The sequence below is a fragment of the Mytilus edulis genome, chromosome 9 (genome assembly GCF_963676685.1).
Source record: "Mytilus edulis chromosome 9, xbMytEdul2.2, whole genome shotgun sequence".
In the NCBI taxonomy this organism is placed as follows: Eukaryota; Metazoa; Mollusca; class Bivalvia; order Mytilida; family Mytilidae; genus Mytilus; species Mytilus edulis.
This window is the reverse complement of record NC_092352.1, coordinates 272,721-288,890: the sequence shown is the minus strand read 5'-3', so window position 1 is coordinate 288,890 and position 16,170 is coordinate 272,721. Positions and strand designations below refer to the sequence as shown.

The following is a 16,170-nucleotide window of genomic DNA, read 5'->3' as shown; positions in this document are numbered from 1 at the left end:
CTATCAAAATCATAGAAATCACCTATCAAAATCATAGAAATCAATCAAAATCATAGAAATCACCTACCAAAACCGTAGTATTTTATTTATAGATCTATGAGTTTGACTGTCCCTCTGGTATGTTTCGTCCCTCTTTTAACTCTTTATTTGAAACTTCCTCATTGTAAAGACTTTCTTCAAGGTGCTTGTACCAAGGGAAAATAAAGGTTTCAGTAATCTATTGGTACCCAAGATATATAGTATATGAATGGTTGTATCACACTTAACTGGTACCCAGGGAAAGATGTTTGACAAGATGACACTGTATAGTAAGCTATGAAAGCCCTGAAATGCTTAATGTAAAACTATTCAAATGAGAAAACCAACGTTTTAATTTATGTACAAAACAATTAATGAAAAATAAATATGATATACAGCAACAAACTTCAACACCTGTTAACTGTGTGCTATATTATAATTTCACAAAGGCAGTTGGTTAAAATCTGTTCAATAGCCAATTATAACTTTGAAAACCATTAATATTAAATAAAAGATGATATGTGGTAAAGACCAATAGACTAGCTACAACACTATGAATTAATAATGTATTCTCTAAGGTTTATTGGCATACTGATTGAAATTAAAGGAGAGTCTTCTTAAAGATACAGAAGTATACTTATTGAAATGTGAGGGAGAAATGTTCTGTTTTTTACCCATAAACTTGTAATTGATATGTATTATTATTTGTTCTAAAGTTGGTTTAGGTATCTACGACACCAGATTTGATGTATTACACACATTTAGACCATTCACAGAGAATATGACAGAAGACATCAAAGTAAGGGTTAAAGTTAATATACTGTGTTATAGTCAAGTTAACATGCTGTGTTATTAAGTCACTGACCTTGCGAGAGCTATATAGCCAGTCAGGGTTGTTAAAAACTTCCATCATCATCAGAATTAACATGATGTTATTATGTCGGGTTAACATACTGTGTCACAAAGTTAGGTAGTAACATATGTATGATATTTGTTAAATCATAAATATTTTTATTTTAGTGGGCACTTGGGAATTCTTGAAACATTGCATAGTACATGTAGTAACTTTATATAACTTTGATAACTAATTTTTCAATTAAATTAATACTTTTTTATCAATGAGACAAGGATAGGGATAAACTTAGCTGTAATCAAAATTAGTTATAAACATGTATCATACATTTTATTACAGATAAACCCTAACCCCTCCTCAATAACAAATGTATGTTATTTTTCTCTTAACCCTTAACTGTAGCTGCGGGTAAATTTTTAGGGTTATTTGTTCTTCCATGTATTTTAATAAGAACTGAAATATTCAATGTCATGTGATAACATCTTACCAAATAGAATTGTTGTTATTGTCGAGTCACAGAAAGCTTGACATAGGGATAGTGATCCGTTGGCGGCGTTGTTATCTTACTTCTTTAAAGCTTTATATTTTAGAAGATGGAAGACCTGGATGCTTCATACTTTGTATAGATGCCTCATGTTACGAAGTTTCCATCAGTCACATGTCCAATGTCCTTGACCTCATTTACATGGTTCAGTGACTACTTGAAAAAAAAGTTAAGATTTTTTGTGATGTTCATTTCTCTCTTATTATAAGTAATAGGATAACTATATTTGGTATGTGTACCTTGCAAGGTCCTCATGCCCGTCAGACAGTTTTCACTTGATCTCGACCTCATTTCATGGACAAGTAAACAAGGTTAAGTTTTGGTGGTCAAGTCCATATCTTGGATACTATAAGCAATAGGTCTAGTATACTCGGTGTATGGACGGACTGTAAGGTGTACATGTCCAACTGGTAGGTGTCATCTGACTTTGACCTCTTTTTCATAGTTCAGTTAAGTTTTTGAGTTTTGGTCTTTTTTTCAATACTATATGCAATAGGTCAACTATATTTGGTGTATGGAAATATTTCATAATCTATATGTAAGTTGCACAGGTTTTATTTGACCTAGACTTCATTTTCACGGATCATTGCTCAGTGTTAAGTTTTTGTGTTTTGGTCTGTTTTTCTTATAAAACTATAAGCAATAGGTCAACTTTATTTGTTGTATTGAAGAATTGTTAGCTGTACATGACTGCCTCGCATGGTTCATCTGCTCTTAACTTATTTTCATGGTTCATTGGTAAATGTTTAGTTTTCTTGATTAATGTGACAGTTGTAATAAAGTTATATATTTAGGACTATCAACATAATATCAATGAATAGGAAAGAAGCAAGACATTTCAGCGTTTGCACTATTTTAAATTTGCAAACTACATTTCACATCAAATAATAACAGTTCGTTAAAATATTGTCACTAGTGCTTTCATGCCTTCTGGCAATCTTCAGTTATTATTTGATGTGAAATGTAGTTTGCAAATTTAAAAATATTATTATATACATTCTGTACACCGTGTTTATTTACTTTTGCTATATATATATATATAATAAAAACTATAACACAAATTCCCATACGTTTCGGCCATTACGGCCTTCTTCATTGGAATAAATTACAACATTTCTCACGTCATAGAAATGTTGTAATTTATTCCAATGAAGAAGGCCGTAATGGCCGAAACGTATGGGAATTTGTCATAGAAATGTTGTAATTTATTCCAATGAAGAAGGCCGTAATGGCCGAAACGTATGGGAATTTGTGTTATAGTTTTTATTATACAATCATTCAGAGACTTTACATATATATATATATATATATATATATAAGTACGTCTGAGTCATATATATATATGATTTGAATTTTTGTGTTCTAACACCACTTTTAAGCACCACTAAAGCAACCTCAGACCAAATTATGCCAATGCATGCAATCAGGGCTCACACTACTTCAGAATTATAGGGAGAAGTGACTTCTCTTTTTGAAACTGATAGGGAGAAGTTGTGAGATTTGAAAGAGAAGTGCTCATTCGCGCGGTGCGATACAATGTTTGGATTTTACAATAGTATAAAGGGCCATATGTAAATAATGTTCTTTTTATACTGTTCAATTCATATCTGAGTAAAAAAATTACAATTAAAGTAACATTTGAAATTAAAAGTTGTTTAAGTTTTACTAAGGTTCTTGTGAGAAACTACCAACTAAATATCTAGCACTAAAAAAAAATGTTTTATTTTAAAAAATGAAAAGAAATTATAATATATCAATTACAATTTAATTAAAAATTATCTTGTGTATGAAATTCAGTGTTTCTCATAAAAAAATATATAAGTTATTAAGCTGGGCCATAATATATTGATATTAGTATAATAGTCTCAGAGTTAAGCAACTTTAATCAATAGTTTGAAACAATCCATAAAAAATATAGGGAATTATATACACCAATCAATTAGATGTAACCAAAAGTCTCTTAATGCGTGTGGAATGCGTAATTTTTCCCTTTGGGATCAATATTCTTCTGTCAGCTGTTCCGTCCGTGTGTCCATAGTAATTATTGTAAAAGTACGGATTTTGGTCATAGCTGGTCCGGTTCAGATCCATAGTTTAAAATCGGTCAATGGCGGACGAATGCAAGAAAATTTACAAAAATAAACGATGTTTGACAAGTTATTTGGAAAGAAACATGACGTTTTTAATGCAATAAATGGATTTAACATTTACTGGAGGCAACTTTTATCATGTTTAAATGAAGTAACAAATTTATTTTGCCGCCGAAATTTAGGTTGATGTACGTTTTCGAGTAACAAGCACCGGAACTTGCGGAAATGAACAAAGTGATAAAAAGTTGTATTTTTATTAAATAACCTGCTACACACTGCGAAGACAATGCTTCAACCTCTTTTCTAAAGATAATGAATCGTTTATGTCTGAATTTATTTAATTATCAATAAAAAATTGATGTTTCATCAACTTGGTAAAAATTGAAAATGTCCGATGACGGAAGCGACTGAAAGCGAGTATCGTCAAGAACAGGGCGACTTGTTTTCGCTTTTGGGGGTCGGGGAAAGCGAAGTGACGGTCGGGAAGGCTACTTCTTCGCCCAAGTCGCCTGGTAGCGTGAGCCCTGGCAATATAGGACACTTATGGATTTCATTATGAATAGGTTTATATATTTCTAATTTTTATTTATTTATTTTTTATCATATTTTCTGTTGTTTGAAATATCTAATTGACTGCATTCTCCTATTTATTGTAGCTTTTCCATTGTAATAACTGCCTGTTCACATCCTATGGGAAAACTTTGTATATGTATCCATACTCATGTCAAAGGTCAACAGTAGCTACCATACTAGGGAAACAGAATATACAGGCAGACAATATAGAGCGTGTGGCAGAATGGGGCATGACCACCAAAGTACCAGTAAGTAAATAAAGTTAACTCGATGTCCCTTAACTGCTTTGACTCAAAATTTTAAATAAGTCGAGGTTTTCCTTTGTCCCAGTCTTTTTTCCATTTAATATTTGCATTTCAACTCTAGATGAGTTGAATTTTTTTTACTACTTGGACAATATGTATGTTCCTACGGTCATCAAGACCATTCAAATTATATTTTTAACTGGATTTTTTTAAGGAAAAATTGTATATGGATTAGGGGATTACGAAGGATTACAAACTGTGTCTGTGCATTTTATTTAATCATGAACTGTTCAACCAAAGCTTTTTAAATTTTGATATGTTGTTACTGATGACAAAATGGAGGTTAAGTTCAAAATTGTTGATATTTATTAGTAGTGTATGCTGTTAATAGTTAAGGATATTTTGTAAAAGCCTTCGGGCAAACTACGTGATGTTGTCTAAAGAAAGTCTTCAGATAGTACTTTATAGTACTTTTTCAATAAAAAGACAAATTCTATTATTAATGATATTAAATTGTATTTTAATTATACTGTCTTTTCAGAAGAAAAAAGACTGTGAAAAAGAAGAAAATATAAGAAACATTTTACAGCAGTTGTCAGATGAGACAAAGGTACATTATTATATAACCATTGAAGACTGGACTCATTATATATATCATGATATAAAATATTCTTATATTCTTATTTTTCTTATACCATATAACATTTTACAGCAGCTGTCAGATGAGACAAAGGTACATTTTTATATACCCATTGAAGATTGGACTCATTATATATATTACAATATAAAATATTCTAATTTTCTTATTTTCATATACCAATGTCCATCCATCAAAATATTGTAAGATAACTCCATTTTGCCAAAATCATTTTATATGTAATTTTAAAACAATAATTTGATTGATTGATTGATTTCCTCAAATTTGACATAATTGGCAGGATTTTTAAATAATTTTCTATTTTTTTGTCCAGATTTACTGTACTTTTGATTATCAGATTTTAGTTTATATTTCACATGTTGTACTAGAACTTGATTTTGCTTGAATTAATCTACTGGACAACATACATTATACTTGGAATTGGTGAACATAAAACACCATTCTCTTTAATAAAAAACTGATATTTCAGTCCAGAGAATTATGGGACTTTAACCGTCAAATAAATAAAACAATTTTTCTTTAGATATCATGCACTAGCCTTAGCATGCTTGGATGAAAAAAACTGTTGAAAAGATTGGTGAAACTTTTGATTTTTGATTTTTTTCTAGTTTGTCTTTCAAGATTTATATGACTTTGATGGCAAACCAAATGAAACAGAGTCCTCTTGGTCAATGTTTTATTTTTTGTCCCATTGAATAAATACAAGAGCTTCTTTTCTCTGTGTAGTTTATTCACTGTCTTCTCACTTTTATCACTCATTGATTTGAGTAAAAAAAATTAATTTCAAGTGGATGAAAATTCATGCATCAGCTCTCAAAACTGTATGTGATGTTGTATTTATTCAATATCAATAATACATTTTCAATCTGTTCAATACAAACACTAATTTAATCATAAGAAAAATAATTTCTGACAAAATTTTTACAATTGTTCTTATTGAAATTTGCCTGTTTTATAATAGAACTAAAAATGGTTTTATAAATACCTTGACCAAGAGGAGATTACTGTGGAAATATTTCTTTTAGTTTTAATAACAGTCCTATGTGATGCCATTTATTTGTTTCCGATTAAATGTCTTTTACACATGTCATTTTGTTCTTTCATCAATTTCAATATGCACATTAAGGACATTTCATGCGCTCTTGATGCAGCTGTTTATCTATAAGTAATATGTAACATGCAGTTTGAATTAATCAACACTTTGAAATCTCAGTTCCAGGGTATTAGTGTAAAATCCATTGAAAGAAAATATTTACTCTGTCAAATTTGGTATTTTGTTTTTAAAATTTTACCGTAATAGAATGTCAATATTTTTTTTCAGGTGACAAACTATAAAAAGTTTACTGAAATGTTTAACAAAGTGAAGCCATTATTATCAGACCTAGAGAGTCAAAGTAATTTGATGCTGCACTTTGTACAACGCTGTCTTACTGAAAAGAAGTTCTTCCCAAAGACAGAAGTACGGTTTCTTATAGAAACACAGGCTATACCTTCTGTGTAAGTACATCTTATAGAAACACAGGCTATACCTTCTGTGTAAGTACATCTTATAGAAGTACAGGCTATACCTTCTGTGTAAGTACATCTTATAGAAGTACAGGCTATACCTTCTGTGTAAGTACATCTTATAGAAACACAGGCTATACCTTCTGTGTAAGTACATCTTATAGAAACACAGGCTATACCTTCTGTGTAAGTACATCTTATAGAAACACAGGCTATACCTTCTGTGTAAGTACATCTTATAGAAACACAGGCTATACCTTCTGTGTAAGTACATCTTATAGAAACACAGGCTATACCTTCTGTGAGTGTACATACTGTGTTATTAAGAAATGAAACTTTGCCTGATAATTTACCTCTTATCAGAAGGTGGGTCACAAACAAGGGTTGAAATAACTACACTGGCAAACAAGGCTTAATAAAATCTATGCTGAAAGTCATTGGCAAAAACTTCAACTAAAAAGTCAAATTTAAAAATACGGAACGCCAAGGAAAATTCAAAACAGAAAAGTCTTGAATCTAAAGGCAAAACCAAAAGCTCAAACACATCACACGAATGGACAACACCTGTCATATTCCTGACTTGGTACAGGCATTTTCTCAAGTAGAAAATAATGGATTTACCTGGTTTTATAGCTAGCTAAACTTCTCACTTGTATGACACAAAACCATCCCTGTGCATATCTACAAAAATAAATTATTATGTGATCCTTTACCACTTTAAGATTTTATGTTGTTAACATGAATGATCATGGTCAAAAGTTTGACTATGGGTATTTTATATTTATGGGACACACATATTAGTTTGAGAAAACAAGAATTGTCACTAAATGATGATTTTTTACCAAATTTTGGTAAATATTAAATAATATATTGTGGATAGAAATAAACTGTATTTAGATAAAGGATCAGCAATACAAGAAATGAATCAAAACTATAGTCTTGAAACCAAGTTTACCTTTGATGAATTTGGTTATTTTAGGTTCCATTTTATCTTATTGCTTGCTGCTTTGATGAATTTGGTTATTTTAGGTTCCATTTTATCTTATTGCTTGCTGCTTTGATGAATTTGGTTATTTTAGGTTCCATTTTATCTTATGGCTTGCTGCTTTGATGAATTTGGTTATTTTAGGTTCCATTTTATCTTATAGTTTGCTGCTTTGATGAATTTGGTTATTTTAGGTTCCATTTTATCTTATGGCTTGCTGCTTTGATGAATTTGGTTATTTTAGGTTCCATTTTATCTTATTGCTTGCTGCTTTGATGAATTTGGTTATTTTAGGTTCCATTTTATCTTATAGTTTGCTGCTTTGATGAATTTGGTTATTTTAGGTTCCATTTTATCTTATTGCTTGCTGCTTTGATGAATTTGGTTATTTTAGGTTCCATTTTATCTTTTGGCTTGCTGCTTTGATGAATTTGGTTATTTTAGGTTCCATTTTATCTTATTGCTTGCTGCTTTGATGAATTTGGTTATTTTAGGTTCCATTTTATCTTATAGTTTGCTGCTTTGATGAATTTGGTTATTTTAGGTTCCATTTTATCTTATTGCTTGCTGCTTTGAAGACCCATTGGTGGCCTTCAGCTGTTGTCTGTTCTTTGGTCAGGTTATTGTCTCTCTGACATATTCCACAGTTCCATTCTTAATTTTATGAATTTACAGAGAAACACAGGAGTCTGTTTGACTAGTTGTACAGTGATATTTTGTTGAATAACCCTGATCTGATTGACTAGTTGTACAATGATATTTGGTGAATTACCCTGATCTGATTGACTAGTTGTACAATGATATTTTGGTGAATAACCCTGATCTGTTTGACTAGTTATACAATGATATTTTGTTGAATAACCCTGATCTGATTGACTAGTTTTACAATGATATTTGGTGAATTACCCTGATCTGATTGACTAGTTGTACAATGATATTTTGGTGAATAACCCTGATCTGTTTGACTAGTTATACAATGATATTTTGGTGAATAACCCAGATCTGATTGACTAGTTGTACAATGATATTTTGGTGAATAACCCAGATCTGATTGACTAGTTGTACAATGATATTTTGGTGAATAACCCAGATCTGTTTTACTTTGTAGATTGATGACACATCTGTTTGATGCTCTTATCAAACATAAAGAAACAGGTTTGCTGAAAAATATCTTGGAGTATATCTCCAATATACCAGAATCTTGCCTCTGTAAGATGTTAGATTATATTTTAAGGTGAGTACACTAAGACAAGGCACATTGCAGTGTAGTACCAATATACCAGAATCTTGCCTCTTCAGTAAAATAACACTGTTAATACTAGATTAATCTGTTTACTCAAGATTAAAGTATTACAGCAAAATAAAACTTGTTACAGCTGATTCCATTGAGTGTGTAGACAAAGGTTATATCTTTGGTTAGCTTGCTTGTTAGCTGAACCGTGAAGTTTTTATTAGATAACGTATACTACTCTCCTGTCGAAGTAGCCTGTCCTACAAACAGATAGATTTGTTATCTGTCAGACTAGTCTACTCTTAAAGGAGGATAGTTTACCTTACCTAATAATGACTTCAAGGTTCAGCTAGCAAGCAAGCTAACCAAAGGATACTATACTACACACTGGATGGAATCGGCTGTAAATATTACAGCAAAATATCACTGGTTACAAGATTTCTCTGTTTACACAAAATTCAAATATACCAGTAAAATAAAACATGTTGATACAAGATTCCATTTAAAAATATCAAATCCAATATAATGTTCCTGATATACATGACAGAAAATAATGTTCCTGATATACATGACAGAAAATAATGTTCCTGATATACATGACAGAAAATTGTGTCTTATCTTTGTAGTTTGATATACATGACAGAAAATTGTGTCTTATCTTTATAGTTTGATATACATGACAGAAAATTGTGTCTTATCTTTGTAGTTTGATATACATGACAGAAAATTGTGTCTTATCTTTATAGTTTGATATACATGACAGAAAATTGTGTCTTATCTTTGTAGTTTGATATACATGACAGAAAATTGTGTCTTATCTTTGTAGTTTGATATACATGACAGAAAACTGTGTCTTATCTTTATAGTTTGATATACATGACAGAAAATTGTGTCTTATCTTTATAGTTTGATATACATGACAGAAAATTGTGTCTTATCTTTGTAGTTTGATATACATGACAGAAAATTGTGTCTTATCTTTGTAGTTTGATATACATGACAGAAAACTGTGTCTTATCTTTGTAGTTTGATATACATGACAGAAAACTGTGTCTTATCTTTGTAGTTTGATATACATGACAGAAAACTGTGTCTTATCTTTGTAGTTTGATATACATGACAGAAAACTGTGTCTTATCTTTGTAGTTTGATATACATGACAGAAAACTGTGTCTTATCTTTGTAGTTTGATATACATGACAGAAAACTGTGTCTTATCTTTGTAGTTTGATATACATGACAGAAAACTGTGTCTTATCTTTGTAGTTTGATATACATGACAGAAAACTGTGTCTTATCTTTGTAGTTTGATATACATGACAGAAAACTGTGTCTTATCTTTGTAGTTTGATATACATGACAGAAAACTGTGTCTTATCTTTGTAGTTTGATATACATGACAGAAAATAATGTTCCTGATATACATGACAGAAAACTGTGTCTTATCTTTGTAGTTTGATATACATGACAGAAAACTGTGTCTTATCTTTGTAGTTTGATATACATGACAGAAAACTGTGTCTTATCTTTATAGTTTGATATACATGACAGAAAATTGTGTCTTATCTTTATAGTTTGATATACATGACAGAAAACTGTGTCTTATCTTTGTAGTTTGATATACATGACAGAAAACTGTGTCTTATCTTTGTAGTTTAGAAGAAAAAGATTTAGATGAACAACAAAATGGTCAGTCAACTGTAGAAGGATGTCCACTGTCCTCTTCAAAGATGTATTTTATGTATCCTTTTGTCAATACTCACACATTTGTTTGCCTTTGAATACTATGAAAGAATATTAATGAAACGCTACATATTGCAAGTTTTTGTATAGAAATGTTGACAATTCTGCTAGTATTTATTCAGTTGAAAGTTTATACATTAGCGCAAAATTATGTATCTCAGACTAAAATATCAATCAGTACACTTACTTGTTTTTATGTTAAACTCAAGTTAAAAAAAGAAGGAAATTACAAAAGGTGCAATCCAAATCATAAGCATGATTAGTCCAATCATAAGCATGATTAGTCCAAGTAATGAATCCAAAGTATGAACAATATTACAATGTTATTAACAAAGAGAAAAGGTTGAAGGAGTATAATCTACAGAAGCAAAATAAAGTTTGATTATACTTAACATGTAATCAGAAATCAGATCTTACACATGGCATTCAATGATGTGTTCCTGGTAGAGTGTGTCGGAATGCTCTCATTTAAAAATGTTCTGGTGAGTAAACTGAAATTCGGTTTTGTCAGGGTTTAATTCAAACATTTTTCACTGTATATTCTAAGATATATATTTCACAAAATGAAGGGGTTATGTATCTGGAGTTGGAGAAAATAATTCATCATGTATACTATTTAATGTATCTGTTCTACCTGCAGGTTTATGGACAAAGGGACATAACTCAATTGGTAAAATTAAAATGTTAAATGTAGTGACAGTAGTAACTGATCACTGACACTAAAATGACTATGTAGTTGTGACAGGAATCTTTTATCTTTACAGGTTTTGTTAGAGTATTTATACTTTCTGCTTAACATAGGACCAGAACAGATAGAAGATATACCAAACAATCCTTCGTTGGGCCAGGTAATTATTTCACTCTGATTTAACCAGAAATACCAAACACCTTCGTTGAGACAGATATTACTGTAGTTTCATTTTTAGCTAACCTGGGCCAAGTGAGCTTTTCTCATCACTTGGCGTCCGTCGTCCGTCGTGGTCGTTGTTAATATTTTACATTTTGAACTTCTACTAGAGAGCCACTGAATGGAATGAAACCAAACATGGCATGAATGTTCCTTATGAGGTGCTGATCAAGTGTTGTTACTTTGTAGCCAATCCATCATCCAAGATGGCCGCCAGCGGGGGACTTTTTTTGAAAATAGGACCCTATGGGAAATGCATACAAATGACCTCTTTTAGAGAACCACTAAATGGAATGAAACCAAACATGGCATGAATGTTCCTTATGAGGTGCTGACCAAGTGTTGTTACTTTGTAGCCGATCCATCATCCAAGATGGCTGCCAGCAGGGAACTTAGTTTAACATAGGACCCTATGGAAAATGCATACAAATGACTTCTTTTAGAGAACCACTAAATGGAATGAAATCAAGCATAGCATGAATATTCCTTATGAGGTGCTGACCAAGTGCTGTTACTTTGTAGCCGATCCATCATCCAAGATGGCTGCAAGCGGGGGACTTAGTTTAACATAGGACCCTATGGGAAATGCATACAAATGACTTCTTTTAGAGAACCACTAAATGGAATGAAATCAAGCATAGCATGAATATTCCTTATGAGGTGCTGACCAAGTGTTGTTACTTTGTAGCCGATCCATCATCCAAGATGGCTGCCAGCAGGGGACTTAGTTTAACATAGGACCCTATGGGAAATGCATACAAATGACTTCTTTTAGAGAACCACTAAATGGAATGAAATCAAGCATAGCATGAATATTTCTTATGAGGTGCTGACCAAGTGTTGTTACTTTGTAGCTGATCCATGGTCCAAGATGGCTGCCAGCGGGGGACTTAGTTTAACATAGGACCCATGGGAAATACATTCAAATTTCTTCTTTTAGAGAACCACTGAATGGAATAAAATCAAACATAGCATGATTGTTACGGATGTGGTGCTGACCAAGTGTTGTGACTTTGTAGCCGATCCATCATCCAAGATGGCCACCAGCAGGGCACTTAGTTTAACATAGGACCCTATGGGAAATACATACAAATGACTTCTTTTAGTGAACCACTGAATGGAATATAACAAAACATAGCATGAATGTTCCTAATGAGATGCTGACCAAGTGTTGTTACTTTGTCGCCGATCAAACATCTAATATGGCAGCCAGTGGGGGGACTTAGTTTTACATAGGACCCTATGGGAAATACATTCAAATTTCTTCTTTTAGAGAACCACTGAATGGAATGAAATCAAACATAGCATAAATGTTTCTTATGAGATACTGACCAAGTGTTGTTACTTTGTAGCCGATCCATCATCCAAGATGGCCGCCAGCGGGGGGTTTAGTTTATCATAGAACCCTATGGGAAATGCATACAAAGGTCTTCTTTTAGAGAACCACTGAATTGAATGAAACCCAACATAGCATTAATGTTCCTTATGAGGTGCTGAACAAGTTTTTTTTAACTCTGTAGCCAAATTTTATCTTTTTTATATGATTTCAAAAACCCAAGTAGAGTCAGGTGAGCGATACAGGCTCTTTAGAACCTCAAGTTTTTTTTTTAAATACCAATTAGTGTGGGTTTCGTTGGAACAGGTGAACCATAAATTCAATAGTTCAATGAATTACAAATTTTTTATGGGCTTTGTATGTAGAGATAAGCAAAAACCATGAAAATGCAAGTTTTTTGCAATCCACGAAAAATTTATACCCAACAAAATGAATGAATCCACAGTTCTTCATATTCAGATTTGACCAGGAATACCAAACAATCTGTCCTTGGGGCAGGTATTTCTTCATTCTCAGATTTAACCAGAAATATCCTTTCCTTGGGGCAGGTAATTACTTCATACTCAGATTTAACCAGAAATATCCTTTCCTTGGGGAAGGTAACTACTTCATATTCAGATCTAACCAGAAATATCCATTCCTTGGGGCAGGTAATTACTTCATACTCAGATTTAACCAGATATATCCATTGCTTGGGGCAGGTAATTACTTCATATTCAGATTTATACCAGAAATAACAAACAATCCTTCCTTGGTGCAGGTAATTTTCTACATTTCAGACAATACCAGTATGATATGGTGAATGTCTGGTTTGCCTGACTAATCAATATCATTATTATTGTTTCAGGTTGTAGACTGGTTATGTTGTATATTAGATGGACATTTTACACAACTAATTATCTCCCCTGATGCCAGAGGTGTACTTGTGCATCTGCATAGTATTGTAGAATCTCAGGTAAATATTGAAAGGATTATCTCCCCTGGTGAGAGGTGTACTTGTGCATCTCCATAGTATTGTAGAATCTCAGGTAAATATTGAAAGGATTATCTCCCTTGGTGAGAGATGTACTTGTGCATCTCCATAGTATTGTAGAATCTCAGGTAAATATTGATATGGTTATCTCCCCTGATGCCAGATTTGTATTTGTGCATCTGCATAGTATTATAGAATCTCAGGTAAATATTGATTGGATTATCTCCCCTGATGAGAGGTGTACTTGTGCATCTGAATAGTATTGTAGAATCTCAGGTAAATATTGATATGATTATCTCCCCTGGTGAGAGGTGTACTTGTGCATCTGCATAGTATTGTAGAATCTCAGGTAAATATTGAAAGGATTATCTCCCTTGGTGAGAGATGTACTTGTGCATCTCCATAGTATTGTAGAATCTCAGGTAAATATTGATATGGTTATCTCCCCTGATGCCAGATTTGTACTTGTACATCTGCATAGTATTATAGAATCTCAGGTAAATATTGATTGGATTATCTCCCCTGATGAGAGGTGTACTTGTGCATCTGAATAGTATTGTAGAATCTCAGGTAAATATTGATATGGTTATCTCCCCTGATGCCAGATTTGTACTTGTACATCTGCATAGTATTATAGAATCTCAGGTAAATATTGATATGATTATCTCCCCTGGTGAGAGGTGTACTTGTGCATCTGCATAGTATTGTAGAATCTCAGGTAAATATTGAAAGGATTATCTCCCTTGTTGAGAGATGTACTTGTGCATCTCCATAGTATTGTAGAATCTCAGGTAAATATTGATATGGTTATCTCCCCTGATGCCAGATTTGTATTTGTGCATCTGCATAGTATTGTAGAATCTCAGGTAAATATTGATTGGATTATCTCCCCTGATGAGAGGTGTACTTGTGCATCTGAATAGTATTGTAGAATCTCAGGTAAATATTGATATGATTATCTCCCCTGGTGAGAGGTGTACTTGTGCATCTGCATAGTATTGTAGAATCTCAGGTAAATATTGATATGATTATCTCCCCTGATGAGAGGTGTTCTTGTGCATCTGCATAGTATTGTAGAATCTCAGGTAAATATTGATTGGATTATCTCCCCTGGTGAGAGGTGTACTTGTGCATCTGCATATTATTCTAGAATCTCACGTAAATATTGATATGGTTATCTCCCCTGATGCCAGATGTGTACTTGTGCATCTGCATAGTATTGTAGAATCTCAGGTAAATATTGATAGGATTATCTCCTCTTATGAGAGGCGTAATTATGAATCTGCACCGTATTCTAGAATCTAAGGTATTTAATGATAGGATAATCTCCCTTGATAAAAGTTGTACTTGTGAATCTGCACAGTATTCTAGAATCTAAGGTATTTAATGGTAGGATTATCTCCCCTGATGCATTTGTATAGTATTGTAAAAACTCAGATGAATATTCAGATAGGAGTATTGATACATCTGTATAATATGTTAGATTTAGTTTAGGGGATAATAGAGGAGTGACCTGGTTTTTTTTAGATTTAGTTTAGGGGATAATAGAGGAGTGACCTGTTTTTTTTATTCTGTTATTTTGTTTTGCTACAGAGTAGTCAGTCTTGTTACTATATTTGTTATTTTTGGTGGTAACAGAATTAGCAGTCCTGTTGTTATTAGTCTGTTAATTTTAGGGGTAACATACCTTAAAAATATTTGGCTGTTCTCTTTTCCTCCCTGTGTAGTCTGTACATTACATTTTCATATTTAATGGGTTTATTTCAACTAAAAACAGGGTAAAAATCAGTCCTGTTGTTATTAATTTTGTTAAATTTAGGGTTACAATTGTTGTTATTGCTCTGTTATTTTCAGGTTGAGTTTTACAATCAGTTAGTAAGTTTAGACGCTCTACTACAACAACTGATGTCTAGATGTTATTTTTCAGGTTGAGTTTTACGATCAGTTAGTAAGTTTAGATGCTCTACTACAACAACTGAAGTCTAGATGTGCAATACCAACAAACAAGATGGTTGGACAATACTGTATTGAAGTTTTACACATACTGTAAATAAAAATCATATTAATTCACATTGTTGTGTTGATTTTATTTTGAATCCTTTCTTATTGACGTCATTCTTTACATACACCAGATTCACTAGCTTTTATGTTTTTCAGTAAAAGATCTACCTGTATTGACCGACAGGTCCCTTAAAGGGGCACTAGCTATGATATATAGAAAAAAATAAAATGTTTTTTTGTGGTTCAATCATTTATGAAAGGAAAAAAGTGAAATAATAATTCGCTTTTAGCAGCCAGTTTGGTTTAATTTTGTTAAAATAAGCTAAGGATCATCATTATTGAATTATTTACTTGCAAGTGAATAATTCAACTTATTGAATCCTTATTGATGTAATTTTAATTTAACACCTTAGCTAGAAAAAGGTTATGCTTAAACTAGGTGTGTTCAGCTATTAACAGTAAAAGAAATGTCAATGTTGGTTGTGAAACAAGAGCAATCCATTTGGC

The 16,170-nt window shown here is 32.3% G+C and overlaps 1 protein-coding gene across 1 annotated transcript in view; it reads left to right on the top strand.

Moving 5' to 3' along the window:
* Nucleotides 1-15,734, top strand: part of LOC139487421 (nucleolar protein 11-like) — a 31,160-nt gene extending 15,426 nt beyond the window's left edge. The window contains exons 7-16 of the mRNA XM_071272184.1: nucleotides 735-817; nucleotides 4,162-4,326; nucleotides 4,865-4,933; nucleotides 6,303-6,478; nucleotides 8,581-8,706; nucleotides 10,358-10,444; nucleotides 10,850-10,928; nucleotides 11,211-11,294; nucleotides 13,537-13,644; nucleotides 15,590-15,734. Coding sequence (XP_071128285.1) covers nucleotides 735-817; nucleotides 4,162-4,326; nucleotides 4,865-4,933; nucleotides 6,303-6,478; nucleotides 8,581-8,706; nucleotides 10,358-10,444; nucleotides 10,850-10,928; nucleotides 11,211-11,294; nucleotides 13,537-13,644; nucleotides 15,590-15,712 — 1,100 coding nt within the window. The 3' untranslated portion in view covers nucleotides 15,713-15,734. The remainder of the gene's footprint in view (nucleotides 1-734; nucleotides 818-4,161; nucleotides 4,327-4,864; nucleotides 4,934-6,302; nucleotides 6,479-8,580; nucleotides 8,707-10,357; nucleotides 10,445-10,849; nucleotides 10,929-11,210; nucleotides 11,295-13,536; nucleotides 13,645-15,589) is intronic.
* Nucleotides 15,735-16,170: the final 436 nt, after the last annotated feature.